This window comes from Pseudophryne corroboree, chromosome 3 (genome assembly GCF_028390025.1).
Source record: "Pseudophryne corroboree isolate aPseCor3 chromosome 3, aPseCor3.hap2, whole genome shotgun sequence".
In the NCBI taxonomy this organism is placed as follows: Eukaryota; Metazoa; Chordata; class Amphibia; order Anura; family Myobatrachidae; genus Pseudophryne; species Pseudophryne corroboree.
In genome coordinates this window covers 562322398-562338884 of record NC_086446.1, presented here as the reverse complement: position 1 = coordinate 562338884, position 16487 = coordinate 562322398, and the positions used below count along the sequence as shown (strand labels likewise).

Genomic DNA, 16487 nt, shown 5'->3' with positions numbered 1-16487 from the left:
TTGCTGGAAAGTCAAATTTTTTGCCATATGTTTCCTCACAGCCTAAGAAAGCACTGTATTACCAAATGCAGTCCTTTCGATCACAAAAAGGCAAGAAAGTCCGAGGTGCGTCCTTTCTTGCCAGAGGCAGGGGCAGAGGAAAGAAGCTGCACAACACAGCTAGTTCCCAAGAACAGAAGTCCTCCCCGGCCTCTACAAAATCCACCACATGACGCTGGGGCTCCACAGGCGGAGCCAGGCCCGGTGGGGGCGCGTCTCCGAAATTTCAGCCACAGGTGGATCCCTGGGCAATAGATATTGTGTCTCAGGGATACAAGCTGGAATTCGAAGAGATGCCCCCTCACAGATACCTCAAGTCGGCCCTGCCAGCTTCCCCCTTAGATAGGGAATTAGTGTTAGCTGCAATTCACAAATTGTATCTTCAACAGGTGGTGGTCAAGGTTCCCCTCCTTCAACGAGGAAAGGGTTATTATTCGACCATGTTTGTGGTACCGAAACCGGACGGTTCGGTCAGACCCATATTGAATTTAAAATCCCTGAACATATACCTGAAAAGGTTCAAGTTCAAGATGGAATCGCTCAGAGTGGTCATCGCAAGCCTGGAAGGGGGGGATTTTATGGTGTCACTGGACATAAAGGATGCATACCTTCATGTCCCCATTTATCCACCTCATCAGGCGTACCTCAGGTTTGTGGTACAGGATTGTCATTACCAATTTCAGACGTTGCCGTTTGGTCTCTCCACGGCACCGAGAATATTTACCAAGGTAATGGCAGACATGATGGTACTCCTGCGGAAGCAAGGGGTCACAATTATCCTATACTTGGACGATCTCCTCATAAAGGCGAGGTCCAGAGAGCAGTTGCTGATCAGCGTAGCACGCTCTCTGGAAGTGTTACGGCAACACGGCTGGATTCTAAATATTCCAAAGTCGCAGTTGATTCCTACGACTCGTCTGCCCTTCCTGGGCATGATTCTGGACACAGACCGGAAGAGGGTTTACCTCCCGATGGAGAAGGCTCAAGAGCTCATGACACTGGTCAGAAACCTATTGAAACCAAAACAGGTGTCGGTGCATCACTGCACCATACTTGCCTACCTGACCCTCTCCATGAGGGAGAAAATGCTCTGTTCCTGGACTTTCCTGGTAATTTATGATTGCCATCACCTGTGGTGAAACACCTTTCTTATCAATTAACTAGCTCACCACAGGTGATGGCAATCATACATTACCAGGAAAGTCCAGGAACAGAGCATTTTCTCCCTCATGGAGAGGGTCAGGTAGGCAAGTATGCACTGCACGCGAGTAGTGATGAGCGAGGTTCGGTTTTACTCGGTTTTACTCGGTTTTACTCGGTTCTCAAAATGGCATCTTATTGGCTATCCAAAACACGTGACATCCGTGAGCCAATAAGATGCCGTTTTGAGAACCGAGTAAAACCGAGTAAAACCGAGTAAAACCGAATCCGCTCATCACTACACGCGAGTCCTGGGAAAGATGGTTGCATCATACGAGGCCATTCCCTTTGGCAGGTTCCATGCGAGGACCTTTCAATGGGATCTACTGGACAAATGGTTCGGATCACATCTTCAGATGCATCGGTTAATCACCCTATCCCCCAGGACCAGGGTGTCTCTCCTATGGTGGCTGCAGAGTGCTCACCTCCTCGAGGGCCGCAGATTCGGCATTCAGGACTGGGTCCTGGTGACCACGGATGCAAGCCTCCGAGGGTGGGGGGCAGTCACACAGGGAAGAAATTTCCAGGGTCTGTGGTCAAGTCAGGACACTTGCCTCCACATCAACATGGTGGTTTCATCCTTTCATATAAACCAACCTATTGTGGTGCCTGTGGCTACTTCTGACTTGGAGGATTCTGAGTCACTGGATGTGGTCAGGGCTTTGAAGGTTTATGTAGCCAGAACGGCTAAGGTCAGGAAAACAGAATCTTTGTTTATCCTGTATGCTTCCAACAAGCTTGGGGCGCCTGCTTCAAAGAAAACTATTGCTCGCTGGATCTGTAACACGAATCAGCAGGCTCATTCTGCGGCTTGGTTGCCGCTGCCTAAATCAGTTAAAGCCCATTCCACAAGGAAGGTGGGCTCTTCTTGGGCGGCTGCCCGAGGGGTCTCGGCATTACAGCTTTGCCGAGCGGCTACTTGGTCAGGTTCAAACATCTTTGCAAGGTTCTACAAGTTTGATACCCTGGCTGAGGAGGACCTTGTGTTTGCTCATTCGGTGCTGCAGAGTCATCCGCACTCTCCCGCCCGTTTGGGAGCTTTGGTATAATCCCCATGGTCCTTACGGAGTCCCCAGCATCCACTAGGACGTTAGAGAAAATAAGATTTTACTTACCGGTAAATCTATTTCTCGTAGTCCGTAGTGGATGCTGGGCGCCCGTCCCAAGTGCGGACTTTTTCTGCAATGCTTGTAGTATATAGTTATTGCTTAAATAAGGGCTAAGTTATAGTTGCATCAGGGTTTATCTGATGCTCTGTTGTTGTTCATACTGTTAACTGGGTAAGTTTATCACAAGTTATACGGCGTGATTGGTGTGGCTGGTATGAGTCTTACCCTGGATTCCCAAAATCCTTTCCTTGTACTGTCAGCTCTTCCGGGCACAGTTTCTCTAACTGAGGTCTGGAGGAGGGACATAGAGGGAGGAGCCAGAGCACACCAGAATCTAAATTCTTTCTTAAAGTGCCCATGTCTCCTGCGGAGCCCGTCTATTCCCCATGGTCCTTACGGAGTCCCCAGCATCCACTACGGACTACGAGAAATAGATTTACTGGTAAGTAAAATCTTATTTTTCCCAGTGTCCAGCTGTTTCCCTTCACTTGGCTTGAGTGACTCATTGGCACTGAGCGGCTTTTATTCTTCACAGGCTGGGCTGCTGGGCATGTCTCTGGCTTCACTGTGTGGGGTAATTAATTACGTAATATAATGTGGACACTAATATATATTTCTATTATTATGGGGGCACTATTATATATCTGTATTGTAATGTGGGGCACTACTATATATGTATATTATTATGGAGCATATATATTTCTACAGTAATGTGGACATTACTACATATTTCTGTTATTATGGGAGCATTACTATATATTTATTTTGTAATGTGGGACACAACTGTATATGTCTATTATTATGGGGCATTACTATATATTTATATTGTAATGTGGGAAACTACTATATATTTCTATTATACCGGGGACACTACTGCAGTATATATTCCTGTTATAATGGGTGTATTACTATGTATAGTTATTACTTTTTGGCATTACAATATATTTCTATTATTCTGGGGGCATTACAATATATTTCTATTATACTGGGGTTATTACTATATATTTCTAGTATACTGGAGGCAGTACTATATATTTCTAGCCTTGCTTCCAGAGTGCAAAGAAAAGGGACTATGCTGTTTGGCCACACCCCTAGTGTAATGTAGCCACTCCTCCTAGTTTCATGTGGCAAGTCCCCTCATGACACGTGACCACGCCCATTTTCCAGCACACTCAGTAACACTAAGAAAATATTTCTACTTGCACCACTGACATTTCCTATAAGAATCTGCTGATATCTCTAAAGGCTGACTTTAAGATTAAGGCACCTATTTATCAAAGAATACTTGCATGAAATCTCCCAAAAACTGGGGGTTACCCACAAATATTAAGTATCATCTGTAATGTATGTAATATGGCAAACTATAGCAAATATAGGCAATATCAGCTGTGATCCCACTTTCGATTGCAAAAGCAGCCCCCATACAATAGGTTTCCAAAGAGATTGCTAATATGCAGAATTTACGGCAACAGTATGATTGACCGCCGGACGGGATGCCGGCAGTCACAATACCAACGCCGAAATCCGGAAGTGTGAAATTCCGACTGGTGCGAGGTAAGTATGTTTCCTCCTCTTCCCTACCCCCTAACCCTCCATTCCCACAGCCTAACGGTAACTTCCTCCCTTAGTGCCTAACACTAACCTCACCCTGGTGGTGCCTAAACTGAACCCCACCTTCCCGATGTCTAAAGGGCCCTTAACATTTAGCGATGTCAGCGATTTGGACGATGATCGATCTGAATGGTGATCGTTACCGTACAAATTGACTTGCAATGAAAAACGATGGAAAACCAATGATGAACGACCGCGGGGGTCGTCGAATTGCCGATCGGTGGATCAAATCGGCAAAACGGGACTCCGGCCATAAATGTATCACTCGCATAACTACTCTGCTCTCCTGATCTATACACACTAAAGAGATATATACATCTGGTTATTTGGCATTCTTTTGTCAAAATGTGTTCAACAGTCAAATACTCTATACAGTATGTAGTGTGCAATGGAAACAATGGTCAGAATAATCTCTGGATTTAAATGTATGTACTAAAATAAAATGACCCAGTATCAGGAAGATGTAATGCCATACTTTGCCATATCGCCATTTTCTTTCTTTTTAAGCCAATAAGTGTGCACATCGAGAGGCAGCATCTGTGCAGGAGCACGGCAGATCAGAGGCATTCATAATTAAATGCAGCTATGCACATCTATCGGCAGCCCGGGGATGTTTTGGCTACAGAAAGAGAGAGTTATGGGGGTATTGGGGAAAGGTAAGCATACTTACCTACACCCTGTCAGATTCTCTCAACCGGGATGCAGCGGCCGGTCTTCTGACTGCCGGCATCCCAAACACCGGTAAATCCTATCACACCCAATCTATACACATATGGACCATAATGCAAACAACACTGGAACAATGTGAACTGTATTAGTGTACAAACTAAGGGGTTTATTTACTAAGCCTTATATGGAGATAAAGTGGACAGAGATAAAGTACCAGCCAATCAGCTTCCAACTGACATTTTTCAAACCCAGCCTGTGACATGGCAGTTAGGAGCTGATTGGCTGGTACATTATCTCCGTCCACTTTATCTCCATATAAGGCTTAGTAAATAGACCCCTTAATCTTTAAAGCAGCTCCAAAATGGACATTTGAGCACTACAAGATACATGACTGTTGAAATAATACACCCACAATCCTTTAATTACAGTGCACCTTTGAGGGCAATCTATCATCATTAAGTTCTGCAATCGCTGAGCCGCCACAGCTCCTTTCCAGTCTTTAAAGACAGTGATGGATACAGTTCCCAGCCATATATTACACAGTTCAGACTCTATTAGACGCTAATGCATTTGACATGGCAATAATAGTATTTTCGCTTTTTACTTCATGCTTATATTTACTAAATTGAATTTGATGATATCATGAGCTAGTTTTAACTTTTTACTGTACATTAATAAAGTTCAGATTATTCCAAGATTGTGTTTAGACTAACTGGTGATATAAAGCTGCAGTCAGAAAATCAGATTATATAATTGATACTATATGCTTATCAATTGTTAGGAGTTACATTTATGTCTTCTGCCCTGTATTAGCAATTAATACATGATTTACATAAGACCACATATCACCGCTCATTGCAATCATAGTGCTTGATGGTGATTACATACAGTAGTACCATGTTTATATGAGGGGGGACAGATTATGGGCATAATTTAGTAAGGATAGCAAATTCTGCTAATTAGCATTTGCTATCCTTTGGAGCGGAGCCTCCCCCCTTCAACGAGCAAAAATTGCGATCACATCACAATTTCTGATTGTTAGCAGAAAAATAGGAAGCCTCCTGCTGTCGCAGCTTAGATGCACCTGCAGGAGACCTGCCGCCATCTTCCCAATCGTGGCGGTCGCATGTGACGTCACGCAGAGAGTGGGAACCTGCAGGAGCTATAATCAGAGAGTAAAAATCTGAGAAGCTGGAGCTATAATCACAGAGTGGGAACCTGAGAAGCAGGAGTTATAATCACATAGTGGGAACCTGAGACACAGGAGCTATAATCACAGAGTGGGATCTGAGAAGCAGGTGCTATAATCACAGAGTGGGAACACGAGAAGCAGGAGCTATAATCACATAGTGGGAACATGAGAAGCAGGAGCTATAATCACAGAGTGTGAATCTGGGAAGCAGTAGCTATAATCACAGAGTGGGAACCTGAGAAGCTGGAGCTATAATCACAAATAGCGAACTTGAAAAGCAGGAGCTATAATCACAGAATAGGAATCTGAGAAGCAGGAGCTATAATCACAGAGTGGGAATCTGAGAAGCAGGAGCTATAATCACAGAAAAGGAACACGAGAAGCAGGAGCTATAGTCACAGAGTGGGAACATGGGAAGCAGGAGCTATAATCACAGAGAGGGAACTTAAAAAGCAGGAGCTATAATCACAGAGTGGGATCTGAGAAGCAGGTGCTATAATCAGTGTCACAGAGTGGGAACACGAGAATCAGGAGCTATAATCACATAGTGGGAACATGAGAAGCAGGAGCTATAATCACAGAGTGTGAATCTGGGAAGCAGTAGCTATAATCACAGAGTGGGAACCTGAGAAGCTGGAGCTATAATCACAGAGTGTGAATCTGGGAAGCAGTAGCTATAATCACAGAGTGGGAACCTGAGAAGCTGGAGCTATAATCACAAATAGCGAACTTGAAAAGCAGGAGCTATAATCACAGAATAGGAATCTGAGAAGCAGGAGCTATAATCACAGAGTGGGAATCTGAGAAGCAGGAGCTATAATCACAGAAAAGGAACATGAGAAGCAGGAGCTATAGTCACAGAGTGGGAACATGGGAAGCAGGAGCTATAATCACAGAGAGGGAACTTAAAAAGCAGGAGCTATAATCACAGAGTGGGAATCTGGGAAGCAGGCGCTACTGTAGTGTATAATCATAGAGTGGGAACATGCAGGAGCTATAATCAGATAGTAAAATCCTGAGAAGCTGGAGTTATAATCACAGACCCTCCAACATGACCCGCCCCACTAGGTACAAAATGCTCTGTTCCTGGACTTTCCTCTTAATTTATGATTTCCATCACCTGTGTTGAACTAGTTAAATGATAAGAAAGCTGTTTCTTCACAGGGGATTGCAATAATAAATTAAGAGGGAAGTCCAGAAACAGAGCATTTTGTACCTAGTGGGGCGGGTCATGTTGGAGGGTATGTAATCACAGAGTGGGAACCTGAGAAGCAGGTGCTATAATCATCACAGAGTGTGAATCTGGGAAGCAGTAGCTATAATCACAGAGTGGGAACCTGAGAAGCTGGAGCTATAATCACAAACTCATACCTCCCAACATGACCCTCTCCAGAAGGGACACAATGTTCTGCTCCTGGACTTTTCTCTTAATTTATGATTGCCATCACCTGTGCTGAAACACCTTTCTTATCCATTAACCTGTTCAAAACAGATGATGGCAATCATAAATTAAGGAAAAGTCCAGAAGCAGAGCATTGTGTCCCTCCCAGAGAGGGTCATGTTGGGAGGTATGCAAACTGGGAACTTTAAAAGCAAGAGCTATACACTTTTCATGGCCAACAGTGAATTTCTGAGGCTTTTAGGTAAATATACATCAACTATTCTATACATCAACCAAGGCTATGAGAGATACAGAAGCTTTCATTTCAAAGGTGACATTCATTTTTCCCTAATATGCGGAAAGTAATAAAATGCTTCCAAATATATCCCATAAATCAATGTTAATCCATGCATCAAGGTAAAGGATGGAGTATGATTACCATTGAGGGCGTGCATATGGAATCCCATGGCAAGAGCAGGGGCTTGATTGGTTAAATTGGTATTTACCATAGTAAGACCTGTCACCGTGCACTTCAAAGACTGCAGATTTTCCACAATAACTTCCCCGACCAAGGGAGAGAAGTCTGACGAGGTGCTCCAGTCCACTATAAAGAAGGAGAATACCAATTAGAGAGTATCAGCAAGTCTGGTTCTGCAACATCGCTTACATAGAAAAGTTTCTGTTTTTTCTCCTCGCACATATTAAAACATACTGTAGATAGCATTTTATTAAAAAAAAGGAAAATTACATAGCAGTGTTATGCTCATGGCAACAGCTCCCACACCTTATAGATCAGCACAGCTTGACCATCTACTCAGCTGAACTCTGTCTGTCTCCATGGGTAAATATTGCCTGAAAAGTTTTATATTGTTGACATACTGTAAAATTAAACTGAAATACTGACATAAAGAAGTTTAGTCAAACTCCAACAACAAATCACATAAAAATATGGTATTAGGACCTCCTTTTATAACACTTCCAAATGAGACAGGACAATTGTGACTCTCAGTACTATAGGCAACTCACTATTGAACATGGCGATGCAGGAGAATTGATCATTACTGAATCATGGGGGTGTAACATATCTCACGGCTGGTGAGTGACCCAGCTAGATCGCTAAAAGAATACAAGAACATAATAAAAGGCTATGTATTAGCACTGCATTTCCTTTCAATTTTTTTAGAATCATAATTAATAGTCTAAAAATTTTCATCATTAAGGGCATTACTACTGGGGGCACTACTAATGAGGGCATTGTAAAGGGGGCACTTCATAAGGGGCACCAATCCTGGGGACATAAGGGGCACTACCACTGGGGGCATTGCATAAGGGGCACCACTACTATGGGCTCTATATAAGGGGCACTACCACTGTGGGCACTACCAGTACAGTGGACATTGCATAAGGGGCACTACAACTGTGGGCATTGTATAAGGGGCACTACTGCTCTGGGCATTATGTGTATTACGGGGTGCTACTACTGTGGGCATTATGTGTATTAGGGGTGCTACTACTGTGGGCTTTGTGTATAAAGTACACTAATGTGTGTCATAACATGAATAAGGGACACTACTATGTAGTGTAATGTGAATAAGATTGTGCTACTGTGTGGCATCATTTTAATTGGGGATACTATTGTGTGACCATGCCCCTTTTGGGGGCGCGCACCTACGGCACACGCAATACCTTTATTGCATGGGTGCCGAGGGGGTGAGTTCCACCACCTCTCTAGGACCATTTTTAAGCACTGCATACATCCTTATTCCATTGTGATCCTAGCATGGCTGAAGGTCCTGGGCCACTTACTGTAAGTCTCGCTGCACTATAATGTAGCTGAAATGCAGAAGCCTAGTGATAGAATATAGGGGGAAGGGGGCTGATATCTAATCAGGAGCCAGAAAATGACTGCAATGACAATAAAACATTTTGACTGCCCTAATAAAGTGCCTAATCGCAGGTTGCCCAAATACAGATAATTATCAAGACATCATTATTGTCTTGCGATGACCTCATACTATTGTGAAATCTAGATACTGTAGGTCCTGATGGCAACAAACCTCACACTGCGATGGATTCTTGATGTCAGGTCTCACACTATAATAGATTCCTGGCAGTAGACATCACATTATTCTAGATCTTTGATGACAGGCATTACAATATAACAGCAGCCATAACAATTTTAGAATTTACAGGTATGGTGGAAAAATAGCCTATATCCTGCAAGATTTACAGTTGAAGGGAAGACAAAGCACTGTTGCTATCCATCTTACTCTTCCTTATAAAGATAGCAGAAATGACAGGAAAATAAATTTTGCATATCAGTATTTATGAAAGGTGTCATAAAGTCTACCACTTTGACTTAAATGAAATCTAAAGACTTCAATTGGTTTGTACTCAAGTAGTCTAATTACTGTATTATGTAAACTAGTATACAGTTCATCTGGCTTTCCCATGCAAAACTGTTCCATAGCTGGATCTATCGGACATGGAAGTGTGATGTTTTATTCTGCAATAGTAATCTACACAGCGTGTATACTGTATGTAATGTTTCAAAATAATGGCCCTCATTCCGAGTTGTTCGCTCGCAAGGCGATTTTAGCAGTATTGCACACGCTAAGCCGCCGCCTACTGGGAGTGAATCTTAGCTTGTTAAAATTGCGAACGATGTATTCGCAATATTGCGATTACATACTTCTTAGCAGTTTCAGAGTAGCTTCAGACTTACTCGGCATCTGCGATCAGTTCAGTGCTTGTCGTTCCTGGTTTGACGTCACAAACACACCCAGCGTTCGCCCAGACACTCCTCCGTTTCTCCAGCCACTCCCGCGTTTTTTCCGGAAACGGTAGCGTTTTTTCCCACACGCCCTTAAAACGGGCTGTTTCCGCCCAGTAACACCCATTTCCTGTCAATCACATTACGATCGCCTGAGCGAAGAAAAAGCCGTGAGTAAAAATCCTAACTTCATAGCAAATTTACTTGGCGCAGTCGCAGTGCGGACATTGCACATACGCACTAAGCGGAAAATCGCTGCGATGCAATGAAATTTACCGAGCGAACAACTCGGAATGACCCCCTATGCTCTTTAAAGCAGCGTTGTCATTTATGGGTGCAGAAAGTGTTTATCCATCATGGTGTCCCAGGGCATGTAAGCTGAAACTTTTCCTTTCAAAGGCATTTCCATTTTGCTGTTAGATTGTGGCATCTTTTTGGTCTCCACAATCTCACACATTCACATTGAGAAAGCAAATAAGCCTTGGTAATTATAGCTGTATGTTTAATTCTGAAACTTATACAACAAATAAGATGGTGATGAGATACTATGACTTAAAGCAAATTGCAGCTAAATATAATTTTAGTAAGTAAACACTTTTATAGCACAATCCAGATTTAGGAGAGATTTATCCACGCTTGGACAGAGAAAGTACTAACTAATCAGCTCCTAACTGTCATTTTTCCAACACAACCTGTAACATGACAGAAGTTGTTTGGTTGGTACTTTGTGGGGGTGATTCAGACCTGATCGCTGGGCTGCAAACTTTGCTGTCCTGCGTTCAGATAGTCGCCGCCCCCCCACGGGGAGTGTAAATTCGCCATGCAAGTGTGCGATCGCATGTGTATGCGAGCTGCAAAAATCCAGTGTGTGCTGTCTCTGCGCAGCCCAGGACTTACTCCTACAGTGCGATGAGAACAGGCTGATCGGGGCCGGAGATGATGTCAGACACCCTCCCTGAAAACACTTGGGCATGCCTTCGTTTTTCTGGACACTCCCAATAAACGCTCAGTTACCACCCACAAACGGCCTCCTCCTGTCAATCACCTTGCGAATGCGATCAGATTTTTCGCACCATCCCGTCGCTGACCGGCAATGCCCTTTCTTGATGTCCAATGCACATGCGCATTGCAGTGACTACACATGCGCAGTTAATGCCTGATCACCCGTAAATGCACAGCAGCAATCAGGTCTAAATAACTCCCTATATCTCTCCAAGCGTTAATAGATCTCACCCTTAGTGAGTAACGGATGCACAACAATTGTCACAACTATTTGTCCTTAAATAGTAGTGCAACAACATTATGCTTTGTATTAACTATTTATTATTAGGAGAACGAATTGACAGAATAGGAGAGGAGTGGGTTAAACCTCAGCTAGTCTGGGGGCAGGACGGTAAGGCATTATGGGAGTATTATTGTTAGCCAATAGGAATGAATGTTGGGGGTAGGTGGAATGGGTTCTTAAGCCTGAGAAAGGAGCTGGGTCAGCCTCTTCTGCTTTTGTCGTTCCACCCTCCCTCCCTACTGGTGGTGTTTGATTTTGTTGTTGCGTTGGCTATTTTCGTGCTGTGGGTTGTCATGGTTTGGGTTGTGGCGGGAAAGAACGGCAAGTTAACATTTGTTGGATTAAAGAGTGAATTGGAGGTCATTTGGTTGTTGATTTTAGGTGCGCTCTCCTTCGCTGACTGGTTTTACATCTGCTGGTCCGCCTTCAAGGGTGGCAGCCTCATCACCTTCACGGGTGGGTAGTCAGGATGGAGGTTGAGCGGATACCTATTTGTGTGTTGGAAGGTTTACGTAAGTTCTGTTTTATAAGATAGTTATCTATGGGATAGGGTTGTTTAGCCGTTCTTTCTGGCCACCATACTTTAGTTTAATTACTCACAGTTAATAGTTCACTTAAATAACTAGCTAACAATTTCTGCCAAATTCAAGTCTCCGTGTCTTTATTTATTATAGTTAAGTGTTAAGATGTTATGGTTTATGTTACGGACAATCCTCAGACTACAGTATATGAGGTTTAATGCCACAGAGAAAAACATTGCTGACTTTTTAAACCTCCAGCGCAGAACAGGTTAAGACCATGAAATACATTGTAAATGCTATGCAAAAATATTCTTCTAATCATACCACAGATGTCCTAATAAACTCAACAAAATGGAAAACACACAGATCAAAGACCTTTCCTAAGTTAAAAGGAAGAGCAGATATGCAGGCATTGGATTGTTTGGAAGCCTCTGTGAGAGGACTAAAGGGCTCAGAAAAGATGAGTGTAATGACAAGAGCAAAGAGCTATTCAATGTTAGCAGGGAATTATTGTCTTCTTGTCCCACATGTTGAGAAGATGCTGAAGAATCCAATTCTCATTGCAGTTAAAGAGGTTACAAATAAGTGAAAGCAACTGAAAGTGACAGCAGCAAAGCTTATATACAGTATGCATCATATTACACAAAAAAAAAGGGGGGTACTCACGGAGCGATATTCTAAGCAATCTGACTAGATTGCTTAGAATATAAGCCTGATCGCTCCGTGTGTAGCCCTTACAGCGATAGCGATGCGCAGCCCCGCGCATCGCTATCGCTGCTGCTAGATTGGCCTGCCGTGCAGGCCAATCTAGCGGGTCGCTCACTTCACCCGCGATCTGTGCTGAGCGTCAAGAGAGATGTGTGCTGAGCGGTTCGCTCAGCACACATCTCTCCCCGCATCTCCCCGTCTATATGGGCCTTAACAGTGTCATGAAGGGGTATAACCTGCAACCTGTAGTAAAACTCAAGTTGCATATTTGCTATAAATATTGTTATAATGCGGACTGCCCTATCCCAGGAGTGTTTTGGCAAAGTAATAAATGTTTATTGTGTCTCTCCGATACATCTGCCATTCAACGCAGACCTTGCAGTGTATGTGACATCATATATATGAGAGATGTGCGGTTTGGTTCTCCAGAAATATGAATCCACACAAATTTTGTGGATCCAAACCTAACTAAGGTCCTACTTCAGATCTGATCACAGCAGCAAATTTGTTAGCTAGTGGGCAAAACCATGGGGGTAATTCCAAGTTGATCGCAGCAGAAAGTTTTTTAGCAGTTGGGCAAAACCATGTGCACTGCAGGGGGGGCAGATATAACATTTGTAGAGAGAGTTAGATTTGGGTGTGGTGAGTTGATTCTGCAATCTAAATTGCAGTGTAAAAATAAAGCAGCCAGTATTTACCCTGCACAGAAACAAAATAACCCACCCAAATCTAACTCTCTCCTCAAATGTTATATCTGCCCCCCCCTGCAGTGCACATGGTTTTGCCCAACTGCTAAAAAATTTCCTGCTGCGATCAACTTGGAATTACCCCCATGTGCAGTGTAGGGGGCAGATATGACATGTGCAGAGAGAGTTAGATTTGGGTGGGGTGTGTTCAAACTGAAAACTAAATAGCAGTGTAAAAATAAATCAGCCAGTATTTATCCTGCACAGAAACAAAATAACCCACCTAAATCTAATGCCCCCTACACATCAGGCGATCCACCACTGAGCTGTTTCTTCACTCACCCGGCTCCATAGCACTGCATGCTAATATGGACGAGATTGTCCATATTGGCCTGTATGTATAAGCGATCCGGCACCAACGATGAATGAGTGTGGGGCCGCGCATCGTTCATCATTGGTGCCTACACACTGAATGATATGAACGAGTTCTCGTTTATTAATGAACGAGAACGTTCACATCGTTCAGTGTTCTCACCTAATCATTACTCTCTCTGCACATTATATATTTGCTCCACCTGCAGTGCACATGGTCTTGCCCATTAGCTAACAAATTTGCTTCTGTGATCAGATCTGAATTAGGCCCTAGGACATGACATGGGGCAGCAGGCTGTGGTGGCAGACGTTTTAAACACAGGGTTGTGGGGTGGCCTTGGGCAGAGCCATGCACGTTCTGACATGTATCCAGATCTGCATAGGCTGTATAGCAGGTGCAAAAAATAAGCCTCCTGATAGGCATGTGTGTGCTTGATTGCTGGTCTGAATAAAATGTGTTTACATTGACTGAACTTTGCGTACATGAAAACACCACATTCACCCATATTTCTCCAGTCGTGAGGCTCAAAGTGTCCACAATGCGTCCATCTGTAAAATGGCCAGGGCGGATGGCGAACACAGTTCCTGAAGCTCTTTTGAAAAATTCTGTAATCAGGAATGGCATTTCAGAACCTCCTGCCAGCAGCCCAGCACCAGCATTTTTTTTATTTTATCTTGTGGTCAGGTCACGGGTGTGGGGGTGAGGGAGAAACACAGTGAGTTTCTAGCCCCTGCCTCCCCTGCAGTGTCTTGGGAGCGCCAAGGGCTGCAGTGGAGGCCCTCCTAAAATGGCCACCAAAACGCAAGACACAAATGCTAGAGGTCATAATTGACCTTTAGCATCTGTCAGTGATGCGGTAGTGCATTTCTGACAATGAGCATGAAACCCTTGGCAACATGCAAGAAACCCCTGGCAATGAGCAGGAGACTCCTAGCAATGAGCGGGAAACCCCTAACAAAAAGCATGAAACCCTTGGCAACAAGCAGGAGACCCATGACAACAAGCAGGAGACCCCTAGCAATGCGCACAAAACCCCTGATGAGCATGAAACACTTGGCAATGAGCAGGAGACCCCTGGCAACAAGCAGTAGACCCCTGGCACCAAGCATGAAACCCATGGCAACAAGCATTACATGAGACCCCTGGCAATGAGCATGGGACCCAGAGTATGAAACCCCTGGCAACGAGAACAAAACCCTTGGTAATGAGCATGAAGCCCCTAACAATGAGCAAATCATTTAAAACTAATAAGAAGCCTTATTGTGGGGCATCATTTGTAAGGGGCATTATTGTGTGTGGAGCATAAAATGGTGATAGGAGCATAACTGTATGTGGCATAATGTGTAATAGGTAATATGGTGTGTGGCATAATGTATTCCTTAGCATTACAGTGTGTGGCATATTGTGTAATGAGCAGTACGGTGTGTAGCATATTGTGCAATAGGCATTACGGTGTGTGGCATAATGTGAAAATAAGATTTTACTTACCGATAAATCTATTTCTCGTAGTCCGTAGTGGATGCTGGGACTCCGTAAGGACCATGGGGAATAGCGGCTCCGCAGGAGACAGGGCACAAGAATAAAAGCTTTAGGATCAGGTGGTGTGCACTGGCTCCTCCCCCTATGACCCTCCTCCAAGCCTCAGTTAGGATACTGTGCCCGGACGAGCGTACATAATCAGGAAGGATATTGAATCCCGGGTAAGACTCATACCAGCCACACCAATCACACCGTACAACTTGTGATCTGAACCCAGTTAACAGTATGATAACAACGAAGGAGCCTCTGAAAAGATGGCTCACAACAACAATAACCCGATTTAGTTAACAATAACTATGTACAAGTATTGCAGACAATCCGCACTTGGGATGGGCGCCCAGCATCCACTACGGACTACGAGAAATAGATTTATCGGTAAGTAAAATCTTATTTTCTCTGACGTCCTAGTGGATGCTGGGACTCCGTAAGGACCATGGGGATTATACCAAAGCTCCCAAACGGGCGGGAGAGTGCGGATGACTCTGCAGCACCGAATGAGAGAACTCCAGGTCCTCCTCAGCCAGGGTATCAAATTTGTAGAATTTAGCAAACGTGTTTGCCCCTGACCAAGTAGCTGCTCGGCAAAGTTGTAAAGCCGAGACCCCTCGGGCAGCTGCCCAAGATGAGCCCCTTTCCTTGTGGAATGGGCTTTTACAGATTTTGGCTGTGGCAGGCCTGCCACAGAATGTGCAAGCTGAATTGTACTACAAATCCAACGAGCAATAGTCTGCTTAGAAGCAGGAGCACCCAGCTTGTTGGGTGCATACAGGATAAACAGCGAGTCAGACTTTCTGACTCCAGCCGTCCTGGAAACCTATATTTTCAGGGCCCTGACAATGTCAAGTAACTTGGAGTCCTCCAAGTCCCTAGTAGCCGCAGGCACCACAATAGGTTGGTTCATGTGAAAAGCAGAAACCACCTTAGGGAGAAATTGAGGACGAGTCCTCAATTCTGCCCTGTCAGAATGAAAAATTAAGTAAGGGCTTTTATATGATAAAGCCGCCAATTCTGACACACGCCTGGCTGAAGCCAGGGCTAACAGCATCGTCACCTTCCATGTGAGATATTTTAAGTCCACAGTGGTGAGTGGTTCAAACCAATGTGACTTAAGGAACCTCAAAACAACATTGAGATCCCAAGGTGCCACTGGAGGCACAAAAGGAGGTTGTATATGCAGTACCCCTTTTACAAATGTCTGAACTTCAGGTACTGAAGCCAGTTCTTTCTGGAAGAAAATCGACAGGGCCGAAATTTGAACCTTAATGGACCCTAATTTTAGGCCCATAGACAGTCCTGTTTGCAGGAAATGGAGGAAACAACCCAGTTGAAATTCCTCTGTAGGGGCCTTCTTGGCCTCACACCACGCAACATATTTTCGCCAAATGCGGTGATAATGTTTTG

At 44.1% G+C, this 16487-nt stretch overlaps 1 protein-coding gene across 5 annotated transcripts in view; it reads right to left on the bottom strand.

The window, feature by feature from the left end:
• Positions 1–16487, bottom strand: part of ANKFN1 (ankyrin repeat and fibronectin type III domain containing 1) — a 1208371-nt gene that overhangs the window by 672275 nt on the left and 519609 nt on the right. For all 5 annotated transcript variants that reach the window (XM_063961280.1, XM_063961279.1, XM_063961282.1 and 2 more), the window contains one exon: positions 7708–7805. In XM_063961280.1, the coding sequence (XP_063817350.1) occupies positions 7708–7805 (98 nt within the window). The remainder of the gene's footprint in view (positions 1–7707; positions 7806–16487) is intronic.